Raw genomic sequence first — 13,784 nt, 5'->3', positions numbered from 1 at the left:
TCTCTCTCTCTCTCTCTCTCTCTCTCTCTCTCTCTCTCTCTCTCTCTCTAAATAAAAAGACAGTGATAATTCAGTGTGCCGTGTGAGATTGACTGATGTTAGACATTTAAAAGCACGTATTCAAACAGCTGTTTGTGTGTGCTGACCTGTAGCGAGAAGAGCACGACAGTGAAGCAGACCACTGCAGTGATGCCCACGGCCATGATGACGGTCTCTGTGTCATAGAAGCTGGCAATCATGCCCACCATGTAGGAGAGACTCAGGGTCAGGATGGACTGCAAGACACAGAAAACACACATTGTAATCAGCATCACTTATGACACACTTTACACGTCGTAGATTCAGGTAATGATGATGGAAAGATGGACCATACGTCTGTCTCAAAAAACAACACACACATATGGTCTTTAGTTTAGATGTTTGGAATGCATGTTTGATGCAGCTCCAATTAGATGTTAATCCATACTTTTTTTGTGATTTGGTATTCGGGCAAATTCTTACCAGCGCAACCAAGTTCCAGGGGTGCTTGCGGCGGAACTCTCCACAACAGCTGAGGACGATCAGAGACACAAAGAAGACGGCGTAGGACACGTAGTACGTCCATGGATTGCGCCGCACAAATAACTTGGCCTCGTCGACAAAGGTGAAGATGGCAACGAACGAGAACGTGACCATCAGCTGCACTGTGAGGACCAAGAAGACCTGGTGGGACGGAGGATAGACGGGGAGATGAAACAATTATGTTTTGGTTGCTTTTCTATGTTATTAAAGTTATATTTCATGCTTTATTTTCCCCCTTTATCCGAGCCATTTAATCTGCCTGTCAAGGTGAAGGACCTACTTTTCTGATGAAGGCTTGTCTGATGGTCTTGTCCTCAAAGCCGGAGTCGGTGAACTCCTCGTTGTCGTAGTAAGATGGAGGCCCGTCGCCATGATAACTAGGACTGTCGGTAGGAGCTGGTGAAAGACAAAAAAACAAGGACAACAGTTTGTTTTTGTTTTATTATTCACATTATTTCCAAAGGCTTGCGCAGCTAAGTGTTCAATCTGGCTGAACTTTGGCGCAGTGTGCACTGGCATGAAACAACTGGCAAACAAGCCAGGCCGAACAAATGGACACGTGTCTGTGGTGTTTTCGGCACACTCCGATTGTAGTATGGATCCCATTGATTGCCCAGTCGTCTGTGTTGAGCATGAGTTAAACTAGAGCAGGAGGTTTTCTTGTCGTTCTGGATAACGTTTACAGTTCTTCTAGCATTCACAGGCCTTTAGTGTGTAAATGACATGATGTGCTCACTGTCATAGAGGCACTTTTTTGGTTCTATAATGGTTTATCACCTCTGAGTCACATTAAAGTATCTAACAACAAAGAATAAGGTGGGCTAGAAAAGGAAAAGTCTGTTTATAAATGCCTCACATCTTTGGTTTAACCACTCACCCGTTGGGTCACCGGGAACGCCTGGCTGTGCGGGTCCTTGCTGATAAGGCCCCTGAGGGTAGGGCCCCTGTGGGTAGGGCATCTGAGGGTAAGGCATCTGAGGGTAGGGACCAGGGGCGAAGCCGGGGCCGGCCTGGGGGAAGCCTGGCTGTCCGTAGCCGGTGGCTGGAGGGTACGGACCCACTGGGGCTTGGCTGTAGTTGGGAGGGGGCATGCCGAAACCTGGCTGAGGGGGTCCATAGACGTTGTTGTGAAGTGGGTTGTTCTCACCCATAACAGGGTATCCACTCTTGTCCTGGGACATGATGGCTCACTCTGCTGCTAGAACAATCTATGAGATGAAGAGAAGGAAAATTAGGATTAAACGTCTGTATCCAGCACAAACAATGTAAAAGATGTAAATTAAAATCTTATGTTTGCAGTATGAATATTTATAGAATGTGTTATGTATGGTTCTATGTCCTGCTGTGAATGTTTGTGCTTGGGCGTGTGCATGCGTGTGTATTCTGTGTCTTTTGACTTCTAGGTGCAGCTCCCTAACGAGTGATTGAGGGCACCTGGATGAGGATGTGGTTTACCTATACAAGCGCCTCCTTGCTCCACCCTCGCTCTCTCTCTCTCATCTGCCTGGCACCAGAGGGATTTGCACACTACAGTTTACTTGTGTCCTGTAAATAAACTGGCAGCTGTGGTTGTTTTTAACCTAACTTGGTGTTTTGTCCCTCCTATATGTCGCGACTCCCGAGCCGGTTGTAACAAATGTCTCAGAGGTAAGCAGAGAAAAAGTAATGATGGTTCAGTATGTAGGCCAAACTGGCAGAGACACAAGCCCTGCATATCCCTGATTAAAAAGGTGACTGGCAATCAAACAATGTTGCAGCAAAAGAGGACAGAGGTAGTGAGGACTATAGCGCAATCCAGCTGTTTTACCTTCCTTTTCTGGGTGGATTTGTTTCTGCTAAAATATGCATGTTATTCACTCTACAGATACAAATCAAATGCGATTGGTCTTCACATGGTCCTGTTGAGGACAAACCTGGAAAAAAAAAACTGTCATTGATGCTGAAACTTGCAAGGAACACGGGGCCTTTGAGAGAGAAAACTAGGCTGTGAGGGATCAGGAGGAAAACAATAGAAAAAGAGATGAGCCACCAAAGGCCCTTTCAACGACAAAGACTGTTGCAACACCTGCAGTAGTGGAGAGAGCAAGAGACCGGGGTTACACCGCATTATCAACGGCAAGAATACAACTAAAGAGGACATTTTAAAAACTAATGGCAAGTCAAGTTTATACTACTCATCATTGTTTTGGTCTTATCAAGTGTCCAGAACTCCAATATATTCAATTAGTTGATGTTTGACCTTTTTGCTTAAAAAGTGACTTTGACAATTAATACAATTAATCAGAGTTGCTGATTAATTTTCTTCCGATTAATTTCAGATTGATCATCTAATTGTTGTTACCCCGCCATGGTGGGGTGTGATGGTGGCAAAAAGTGATCAACCCCTGAACTGTCTTTTTATGCAACTTGTACAGAATGTCATAGAGTCATTTTGAAAGGATTTTGTCATTGTGACATGTCACTGTGCAACTTCCCAAATAACAAGGCTTTAACACAACACACAAGGTGTACCGGATCCTTTTTACAGCTGTGAGTGAACCTGCTCTCAGTGGAAACTTGATTGATAACTACATAAACCTGTCAATCTCACACACTAACTGTATTGATTTAGCCAGCATAGAAAGTAAAGCAACGGATGATGCAAGAGTATCATGTATTATTAATCTGCTTTGATTCAGGAAGATGCCTGACGTATTGGCCATTACTGCAGTGCCCCCCCCTCCCCTTTCTGTCTACAGCATGAGGCTAATTGACCATGTACATGCATGACACAGGGCTGTACATGCATGACACAAGGCTGCACACTAGAAAACAGAAATCTTTCCGCAAGTGAGGTCAGATTTACAAGGTTGATTAGTGCTTTAAAAATGTGCTGTGCAGGTTTCATATGAAAGAGCTGTAAGAAAAACTCTCCACTGGCAGGGCGGGAGCCAAAAGCCATCCCCCTAATTGCTGACTGTAAAAGAAAAGCAGGAGTCTGCAGCGGACAGACTTCACGGTGGTGATAGACAGTACAGTTGTATAAATCATGCATGCATATGCAAACACAAGCAAACACACTCTCAGTCCTCCTTATGCTATATCTTTCACACTCACACCACCATATAAATACATGAGTACAAACAGAAAGCTAAACATCCAGCGTTCTCACACTCGCTCTGTCTTTCTCCTTCCCTCTTTCTAGGCCACACAGTGAGCGTTATGCAACACTGCTCTATTTCTCCAGACTCCAGAGTGTGTCCTCATGACGTCTGTCTGCCCATCACGGGGACAGTGCAACGAGAGACTGCAGACAAACATGGCCGCTGCATACAGACCGTCTCCATTAAGATCATAACAGATTACAATCATCATCTGAGGAGCGCCAAATCCCTCCCCGGCTTTCCGGACAACAATGGTTGTGTAAGGGAGGGGGGGCATATAGTACACACAGAGTACAGCAATTCTGTTGAATTACTTGAAAAAAATGAATTTATCCATGATGGAAATGTTTGCACTGCAGTCAATATTTTTTTATCTTAAAGGATCCCTCTCTTGACCTGAAATGAGAAACATCCTACTGAGTCATTCTGTAACACAACTGAGGTTTCGTTTGCTTGCGTCACACAAAGACGGAGGGCGTCTGAGCGAACACTGAGATGTAACTGAATAACCCATGAGTCCTTAACTGATGTGACACACATCGTCAAGGCATGTGATCCCTCCCTGTCCAATGTTCATGTAAAGCAATTAAGTTTGTAACTGTGGACTCGAAGCGCTGAGATATCAGGCTGAGATCACATGTAAAAGAATCATTGCGATGTACGAAGCAACAAACTGTGCTCCATGTCTTTTTCCATTCATATATTAGTGTTTGGTCTATTAAAAATCCTTACGCTCAAGGTGATGTCATCAAATTGCCTTCTTTTTTTTTCTTTTTTTTTTCCAACCAACTGTGCAAAGCTCAAAGATATTAGTTTATTATCATTTTTGTCAGCTTATTATAACTTATCAACTTAATTAATCTATAGTTACAACTTGTTGTGATTTACAAGTTTCGATAACACAGACATTTCTAGAATGATAACATGATCATGACAATATCATCAAAGTATAATTGTAAACAATAATTGAATTATTCCCCAGTGCTTATTCATATTCCTAAATAAGTCATGTAAGTCAACATAAGTGATTTCTGGGAGCCTGTTATCTGTGCATGATGGATTACTTCATAGTAACACACCACAGAGTGAAGAGAATATCAGAAATGTGCATGAGCTAGGTCAGCAGAGACTGTCTTCTCCTCTGATACATGGAGCTGTAATCGCTTAAAAACTACTTGATTTAATAGTCAAAAAGTGTAAATAAATAAACAAAGAGTAAATGAATAAATAAATAACGCTGGTCTTTCTCGAAGAAAACAATCTCAAGGCTCTTCAGTAAAGCACATTAACAGTCAGCGCCCTGTCTGCCAGCCACACAAGGTTAATTCAACGACCAAATAGTTTCACTTCCACGTCTGTGGTGTAAGTGAATATTGTCAATACAGTCTCTTTTTTTTCTGAGAGGGGTGAATCAGTTTGAGCCACAGATTGTGTTCAGCTTTACAAGCATTACGTGGGTGATTTCAAATCCTCTTAGGAGAGACGCTCCGACGCTAGATGGATAAGGACAGCGCCACTATCTGCTGATAGCTATCGCCGGGGGAATTAGGTTAAGGGGGGGGGGGCTAACACAATACCTCCACAAACCCACATACAACATATGTGCATACCAAAGCAACACCAGGAAACACAAAAAGCAGTGGGGCCTATACAGAGGTTTGTGTGGTGAAATCCGTGGCGCCTCAACACGTTAAAAATGAGAAGTTGCGATCTTTGATGGAGGATGACTTGGATAAAATGAAAATACCACTTGTTCTAAAGATCAAGTGTAAAACTTTTGATATGCAATACTTTAAACAAACATGTAGAACTATCACTGAGTGATATCATAAATAAAAGTGTCATGAGGTTGTTTTTCAAACACTGTATCAACCACAGATCCAGCTGAATTTTAATCTAACTCCTCAAAGCGCCATTAGGACCACCTGGTGGATAAATCCCCCACCGAGTCGCTGCCTTTCTGCCAGCCGATGCAGCACTCTGGCAAGATTGTTGTCATTGTAACGCGCCGTGTCAGCAGCTCTTGCTACGTCAAACCTGCAGACGCCTCACCTTGTGACAGATGGTAGATTAGCATAGTATGGTGACATACTGCAACCATAGTGAAAGAATTCTCATTTATTCTTCATAATAACTCATTACAACGTAAAAGTGTGTACCAGTTTATCTTGTTATAACACATTTTTAAGTTTCTCAGTTCAAAATGTCGCACATTATTAAAAGGATACATAGCAAAGGACAGCTTTTGGCTGATGGAGACAGCATATATTTGGAGATGTGTGGATGAATCATGGAGAAGGCCTAACGTAGAATCAGGATATGGGTAATATCGTGGCATTAATATTGTTGTTATAATATTGCATCTATTCCAAGCATGTCATTTATTGGTTTAGCCAAAAACAAACAGGTCTCGTTATTGCATCAAAGAGCAGTTTCTCAATTGACTACAAAACAATATTAGGGTTGCAACTAATGATCATTTTCATAACCGATTAATTAGCACATTCTTCTTGATTAATGAACATATGGTTTGGTCTGTAAAATGTCAGAACATTGTAAAAAGTTTCCATCACAGCCCAAGGGGGTGTCTTTACATGTCTTGTAATGTTTGACCAACAGTCCAAAAATAAATTCAGTTAAAATAATATAAATCAGAGAAGAGCAGCAAATCCTGACACTAGTCCTTTTTTATTTAAAATCACTTCAATGATTAATCTCTTATCAAAACAGTTGTCTTATTAACTAATCAGTTAATGGAGTACATGTTCATCTGAGTTCATGACATAAACGTTAAATATACCACTACTAGCTAGGTAAGTGAAAGGACCTGCTCGGTTGTTATCTTATTATTACAAAATATATTTTTGTAAAATTAACCATCCTGTTTAATTACAGTATGAAGCATAAATGATTGTAATTAAAATAGATTATATCATTGATATCAAAGAAAAGCTAAGAAATGTATATAGGTGCAACTAACAGTTGCTTTTATTATCGATTGACATAAAAATCATTCATTAAACTAATTGATAGCTTGTTTGGTCAACTAAATGTCAGAATATAGTGAGAAATGTCTGTCACTATATTGACTGTATTAAATTCTAACAAATATTTAGTTTGTGATCATAGAAATTAAGTTTACAAAGAAATACAAGTAGTAAATCCTTACATTTGAGAAGCTGGAACCACTGAATGTTTTTTTTAGCTTGATAAATTCTTAAAAAATAAAAATGTAAATAATTTACTAACCTCCTAACCCGAACCACATAACGTTATATTAATTATACGCAATGTATAGTGACTTAAAAACACACCGAAATGAAACCCGTCTGGATCAAAGAGGGATGACGGTTATTCAAAGGACCAGAATCATGAAGCACAAACACAGAGCCTCGTTTTCACGGTGCACCTGCAGCGTTAGGCCTCACCAGACACACTGCGACACCGAGAGCATCCGTTTGTCTTTTTGTCAGCTCCTTTTTAAGCAAAATGTATCATCTCTGTGTCTTAATACATCCACCTCGGTAGAAATGAACCGTTAACACCATCTGTTTGTGTTATTAATTCACCGCTTTCTGTCTCGCTGACGTTACGACAGACAGGATGCTGAGCGGTGCTCTAACCACAGCCTGCTAGCCGCACAACCAGCATATGTGTTTTAAAACAGCTTCTACATAGACACACATAAACGTAGTCGCAGCAAACGTGTAACGCACGTACCTTTACTGTGTTTATGTCAAAGTGTCTGCCGACATTAGCTCTGCCTTCTCCTCCTCCTGGTCTCTGGTCTCTGGACTCGGACTGAACAACTGAACCTCTGACGACAACACACGACGTCGTCACGTGGTGTGTGGGGAATCTCCGCGTGTTTCACAAAGTGACACAATTTATCTGCGCTCCCGCCATAATGACGCAGTGTCTTTCGTTATGGTCATATAAGAGAGAGGGAGAGAGGGAAAGAGGGAGGGAGGGAGAGAGAGAGAGAGAGAGAGAGATGTGCAGTTAAAGTTCTGCACATGCTTGACAAACAAAATACTGCGATCTAGATCGTGAAGGGTCCTGCTGCATGATGCATAACAACAGCACTGTAACAGCTGTAGTAACTGATTACTTTACAAAAATACAATTAATACAATATTTTAGATTAAGCAAGATTGTTAACACAACCCCAATCTTAACCAACTGCAACCTTAAAGGGATGCTGACACATAAATGCATCAATAACTATAATACAATTTCTGAAATTGGCCATTCTGCATAATGAGTATACTTTCACTTGAGGTAATTTAATATTATTTTGATTCTAATACATTTGTAGTTTTACAAAAGTCAAATTTTGAATGCAGGACTTTTACTTGAAACAGAGTATTTCTACAATGTTGGAATACTACTTTTACTTATATAACAGATAAAAAAGAGTAAAAGAGTACTTCTTCCATCCCATCACTTATTACTTTACACTTCTACTGTCAATACTCAAGAGTTGATAATTCTGTCTGATATCAGGCAAGTACTTTGTACTCCACTACATTTATCTGACACCTTTCAGATTCAAATTTTAGATATAAAAACACATGATAATCTTATAAATACGGGCATTGTTTAAGACTAAACCAGTGGTTTCCAGGCTCTTTTTTTTTCCAGGCTTGTGACCTCTTACAAAAAGCAGTGTCTCCTTGAGGCCCCTCGACATGTCTCAGATGTCTGAGTTGTTAGCAGTTCCACCAAAGACAGATTTTCCTCGAGACTTCTAGATACCATTCATTTTAGATAATATAAATAAAGGTTTGAGGCCCAAAGAGGTCAAAGTATACAATATTTCAAGTAAAAAGCAAGGATCTGAGTATTTCCACCTCTGTTTATTATTATTAAACGTTGTGGTGGTTTATTGCCACATTCATCCATGTCTGTTAAACATTACAAACTGGGTTCAAGAAACACTAATGTTTTTCTTTCTGTACACATTATAGGAACAAGTAGGCTTATTGCTGCTGCATTCACATGAAAAACTATTTATTATTGCATCAATCAATTTCAAACACCTATTTGCATATTTTACAATTATCATGTGTCCATCAGAAACCATCAGGCTTAATGGGCATAAACCATTTAGCCTGTAGCTCATTAGCTACATAGATTAACATGAAAAATCATGTAATTTGACAAGTTCTCTTTCAGCTTGCCTCGTGTCTAACATCCTTGTGGAAGGCAAATCTTATGTGAGTTCGTTTGGCCCCTTTGTTACCGCTGACATGACAGCAATTACTGGTTGTAAGGGCGTCTTCGAAGCAGATTGTCTAGATCAGTCTTGTTGATGGTACCATAGGCCTGGGAATAGCTGCCAAGTTTGGCTCGAGGGTCGCCTGCAGCTGCCACGTTACAGTTACTCTGAAATACTTTCTTGCTGAACCGTGTCGGTGGGCGAGCCTCTCGAACCTGAGAGTTGGAGCGCTGGTTCTGCATGGGAAGAAAGTTAGACAAGCCACGACAGCCATTCCATCTCAGTAAAGTCCATGTCCATATATCTTTAATATGTATTGTCTCAAGCATGTTATTAGCCTGAAATTGCATCCTGGCATTGAGTTATATTGTACATGTCCTGAGATGTGGCGTACTAACCAGGCGTGCCGATGTGACGCACAGCCCAGAGGACAGGGACGGCTCATCCTTGCGAACCAGCGGGTTGTTGTGGGTTTGGTTTAGGGTCAAGGAGAAGGAGCGGTTATGGGCCACATTGGCTGAGCGACCACGCTGGAGAATCTGGTCCATGGACTAGTGAAGGTAGAAACAAGAGACAGAGCAGCTTACAGACCGAGCCACAGCAACATCACGAGCAGGAGAGAATGCAAGAAGGCAAAAAATGTAGGATGTAAAAACAAAACTAGATTACATCACAGCTAGAGAAAACAAAACTGAGCAGGAATTGCACTGAGGTCTGTTGCTTACTACATTAGTGTTGGCGCCCTCTGTGGGTGATGTTGCACCTCCATTACTGGTCTGTCCCATTAGTTTCCTGCTGGCTGCAGTGGAGGGGTAGCAATGAGGAGGACCAGTTGGACTCTGAACAAAACCATCTGAATGAAGAAAAGAGTTGTTGTTTTCAACCTGAGAGCGTGTGGATGTGTACTGTGTTTGAGGGATGCATGTGAAATACATGTATTGCTTAGTTTAGATTTGTAATGGAATGGAAATCAGGGCTGATACGAAACCTGAGTTGCTCTACTGATATCAAGGGTTCTAGAAATATACTGTTATTGACAATAAACACAATATTAAAAAATGAAATATTGATACCACTTTGATAATACACATTTGATAATATCGTGTCAATAATCCAGCGCCTCTCAAAAGATGTTATATATAGCATGACAGCCTCTTTCTACCTCCCTACAAACCTATTTTGAATGAATCGTTGACCAGAAAAAGAGACAAAACACACAATAAACAAAGCTAAAGAGAAATTTAACTGATAGCATTCTTTTTTTTCGGTCTAGATATTGTGATAATACACAGAACACTCAGTCTTGTTTTTTTTTCTCTGTGTTACGAACATATTTTGATCAGTACCAAAAAAGTATTGAATTTTGATACCCATCCCAGGAACAAATAAAAGTCAGACATACTTGGGGCATGTGTGATGGGGTTATATGTGAGTTTTCCCAAGCAAGGGCCAGATAACGGACTCGTCTTCTCTACAGCAGGAGGAGCTGACACATCCACAGTTCCAGGTTTAGTGACGCCTGCATGTGAAGGCTCGTGGTTTGTCTCTTCAGTCATTTCATGTTGTGTTTTCCCCTCATGGTCTTCCTCCCCATCCGCTGCCACTGCGCCCTTCTCTACTCCATCCTTCACTTTGGTCTTCTCAGTGATACTGACACAGCCTCCATCTTTTGGGTGGATCAGCCTTAGCACCCCCTGATTAGTTCTCCTCTCCAGCATCATCTGCAGGTAAAGAGGACAATTAGGTTTAACCTGTGTGATCAGGTCAAAAACATATTATTTTTGTAATACACTGTTATGTAATATGGTAAAGATTAAATTCAATGTTGCCAACATTTATGACACTTTTTTTTTTTTTTTTACCTCATAAAGTTGGTTGCGGTACTGAACCACAGATAATTGTACATCATCATCCACTGTTAGCACGACATCATAGTTAAGAGCTGGCTCCTTGGCTGGATTATGAAACCTCCAGAGACAGAAAACACAAATATGGATAAATGATAGCACTTAGTAGTAATAAAGTGCTATCACTTATCAAATATTCATCTCTATAAACTTGATCTATGCAGCAAAACATACAGGACATTTACTGTTCACCTAAGCACAGTAAAGAGAACAGAATAAAAAGACATCTCAAATATACCTGGCTACATAGGGGTGTTGGAGGGCTTGCTCAGCAGTCAGCCGCTTGTCTGGGTTGAAAACTAGCAAACCTCTCAACAGGTCCAGAGCATCAGGAGACACAGTGGGCTGGAGAAGATCCTCCAAAGGCACCTGTGGTCTGGTGAAGGAAGGAAGGGAGATGTTTTAAAGGGTACATCAGAGATTTAGCATTCTGCTGTAACAGAATAACATTGTACAGTTTGTTTTTTTAAAGTATAAAAATCGATGCAGCAGAACAAGAGCTATCGTTTTTTTTTATTCCATGAATTTGACTTCCTTGTCAAAACCTGACGCCTACATTACCCACAATGCAACCATATCTACGACAACCAACAGTTTTTTGGTTGGAGAACTTCTTTCACATATGGAGACAGGAGATTTGATTGAAAATATCAGACCAAATTTGAGTTTGAGAATAAAAGATACAAAAATACCAATACTTTTTCCTTTTAAAGTACAGACAGATATGTGCTGTTTACAAACCCTCCTGTCCTGTGCAAAGATCGGAAATATCGCAAGCGTGATTGCTCATATCCAACACACCCTTTTCAACAAGGTGGTCTTTTAAAGCTGCATTACAGTTCATGATTTTGCTTTGTCACTGCATCTCCACAATAACTACTGCTCTCTGAGAATGTACTGTAATCAGGCCCCCGACAGTCTTCCCAGTGGAGGGGAGGACATTTGTTATTATCACTCACAAAACTAGCTCTATGCCACCAGAATCTGTGCACACTCTGTATTTACATATTAACAAAGTAATCCATGTGAGCTGACTGAGTGAAATTCAACAGATGCATTGTTGGTTATTTATATTTACAAGTAGGCTACACATACAAAAGCAACCTCTTTCATTGTTAACATGTACTATGTTCTGTAGGATTTTCACAACATAAAAGAAGATTTTCTTACTTCAGTAACATTTTCTGAATGACAGAGGATCCGTATTCAGACTTGATTGCGAGAATATCTGAAAGTTAAATCACATTTAATACTTATTAATAGTGATTAATGCAGCCCATTACTAAAAGTAAAGTGTAAAGGGTTTAAATGACTTTCATGTGGAGTTCTTTAATTACCTTCTGGGCTGGGGTGTGGTATGGCGCTCATGATCTTCTCTATCTGGTTGATGGTGGATGTCCCGGGGAACAGGGCTTTTCCCAGCAGCATCTCTCCCAGGATACAGCCGAGGCTCCACATGTCCACACCTTTAGTGTACCTTTGGACAAGATGTACTCCTCTTACAGTCTGCAACACTCATAACTTACTTTCCACAGAAACATTTTGTCCCTTGAATTAAAATGTTTTAATGTCAAGTTCTTCATCATTGTTAAATCCACTGCTTTGAAGAAAAAGGACAACAAGAAGATGTGGCACAGATACTGACTAACACATGCACATCCCAGTTGATACCTCGTGGATCCCAGCAGGATCTCAGGAGCTCGGTACCACCGCGTCGCCACGTACTCCGTCAGTGCTGGATTCCCGCTGTCCTCTTTGATCTGATTGAGGGATCGGGCCAAGCCGAAATCACACAGCTTGACTACACAGTCAGTGTCCAGCAGCACATTGGATGGCTGTGGGAAACACAGACAAGAGAAACACTCTTCACAGGGACAATAATAGTTTGGTTTTCACAGAGAGGTCAAATCGAGCCCCTCGATCCAGGTATGAAAACAGAAATCTCCCGAGGAGTGAAAAGAGGTGTTATAGGAGAGAAGGAGGGATGAAATTCTAGTCTCTAGGGTCAGAGGCCATTTTCTCTAAACATGTCAGCAGATTTCCTGCAGACTTCTGCAGGTGTTAGTGAATGTGATTACATGAAAACAGTATTTTGTACATAGTTGCTTCGATTTACATTAGAGCTGAAATAATTAACAATTTTCTGGATTTTATATCAGCATAAGACAGAAAAGCTTTAGGTTTTGGACTGTTGGTCGACCAAAACAAGCTATTTTAGGAGCTCAACTTGGGCTCCAGGAAATTGTGACTTGCACTACTTTTCACTATATTTTCAGACATCAAAAACCAAACAGTGACTTGATTAATTAAGTAAGAAGCAACCACAAACAATGATAAAGGACATCATTGTGATACCGTGAGGGTACAAGTACAATGCCGGTATTTAAGTTGGATTTCTTTAAATAGAAATAAGGACTCATTTTTTAACTGTGATATGTTTTAAGTTTCTAAAAAACATACTTTAAATACTAATGGATTAATGGACTAATATACTGTCTACCTAGCGTACCTTTTGGTCCCTGTGGATAACATTTCCTGAATGCAGGTATTTGATGGCTTTGAGGAGCTGGTACATCACATAACGTTTGTGGATGTCCTTCAGTAGGGTGCCTTTCTTTATCACTGCATGCAGGTCGGTATCTGGTACAAAGTACAAAAAAAAAAAAGTATGACAATGTGACCATCACACTAACATCTACCAATGATTGAATCGTAAATCTTCATCAGTTATTTGGGATTTTGGCATAGAGCTGCCGAACACATGATCCTCCATAATTTCACAATGATTTTAACCAAGTCCCGAAAATAAAAATTCCTGAGAGAATCAGTGGAGGTCTGTGCTGGATGCTGGTGTACAGTCATGGATTAGACTGCAGAGAGGGGGAGGCCAATCTGTGGACTCACCGTTAAAGACAGCGCTGCCAGCCAAAGGAAGCAGAAACCCTCATATAC

At 40.7% G+C, this 13,784-nt stretch overlaps 2 protein-coding genes across 3 annotated transcripts in view; both read right to left on the bottom strand.

Moving 5' to 3' along the window:
* Nucleotides 1–7,501, bottom strand: part of grinaa (glutamate receptor, ionotropic, N-methyl D-aspartate-associated protein 1a (glutamate binding)) — a 10,875-nt gene extending 3,374 nt beyond the window's left edge. Inside the window, exons 1-5 of the mRNA XM_031853823.1 lie at nt 7,425–7,501; nt 1,439–1,769; nt 842–957; nt 502–702; nt 147–275 (exon numbers count right to left, since the gene is read on the bottom strand). Coding sequence (XP_031709683.1) covers nt 147–275; nt 502–702; nt 842–957; nt 1,439–1,742 — 750 coding nt within the window. The 5' untranslated portion in view covers nt 1,743–1,769; nt 7,425–7,501. The remainder of the gene's footprint in view (nt 1–146; nt 276–501; nt 703–841; nt 958–1,438; nt 1,770–7,424) is intronic.
* A 1,043-nt stretch (nt 7,502–8,544) lies between these two features.
* The window catches only part of mapk15 (mitogen-activated protein kinase 15), a 9,586-nt gene continuing 4,346 nt past the window's right edge, over nt 8,545–13,784 (bottom strand). For both annotated transcript variants that reach the window (XM_031854196.1, XM_031854197.1), the window contains exons 6-15: nt 13,342–13,472; nt 12,504–12,667; nt 12,170–12,309; nt 12,003–12,060; nt 11,071–11,208; nt 10,788–10,893; nt 10,328–10,646; nt 9,651–9,778; nt 9,324–9,476; nt 8,545–9,161 (exon numbers count right to left, since the gene is read on the bottom strand). In XM_031854196.1, coding sequence (XP_031710056.1) covers nt 8,967–9,161; nt 9,324–9,476; nt 9,651–9,778; nt 10,328–10,646; nt 10,788–10,893; nt 11,071–11,208; nt 12,003–12,060; nt 12,170–12,309; nt 12,504–12,667; nt 13,342–13,472 — 1,532 coding nt within the window. In that variant the 3' untranslated portion in view covers nt 8,545–8,966. The remainder of the gene's footprint in view (nt 9,162–9,323; nt 9,477–9,650; nt 9,779–10,327; nt 10,647–10,787; nt 10,894–11,070; nt 11,209–12,002; nt 12,061–12,169; nt 12,310–12,503; nt 12,668–13,341; nt 13,473–13,784) is intronic.

The sequence above is a fragment of the Anarrhichthys ocellatus genome, unplaced genomic scaffold, assembly GCF_004355925.1.
Source record: "Anarrhichthys ocellatus isolate YVR2014 unplaced genomic scaffold, GSC_Weel_1.0 scaffold14, whole genome shotgun sequence".
In the NCBI taxonomy this organism is placed as follows: Eukaryota; Metazoa; Chordata; class Actinopteri; order Perciformes; family Anarhichadidae; genus Anarrhichthys; species Anarrhichthys ocellatus.
Note: the sequence above shows the minus strand (reverse complement) of the source record. Positions and strands in the feature narration are given on the sequence as shown.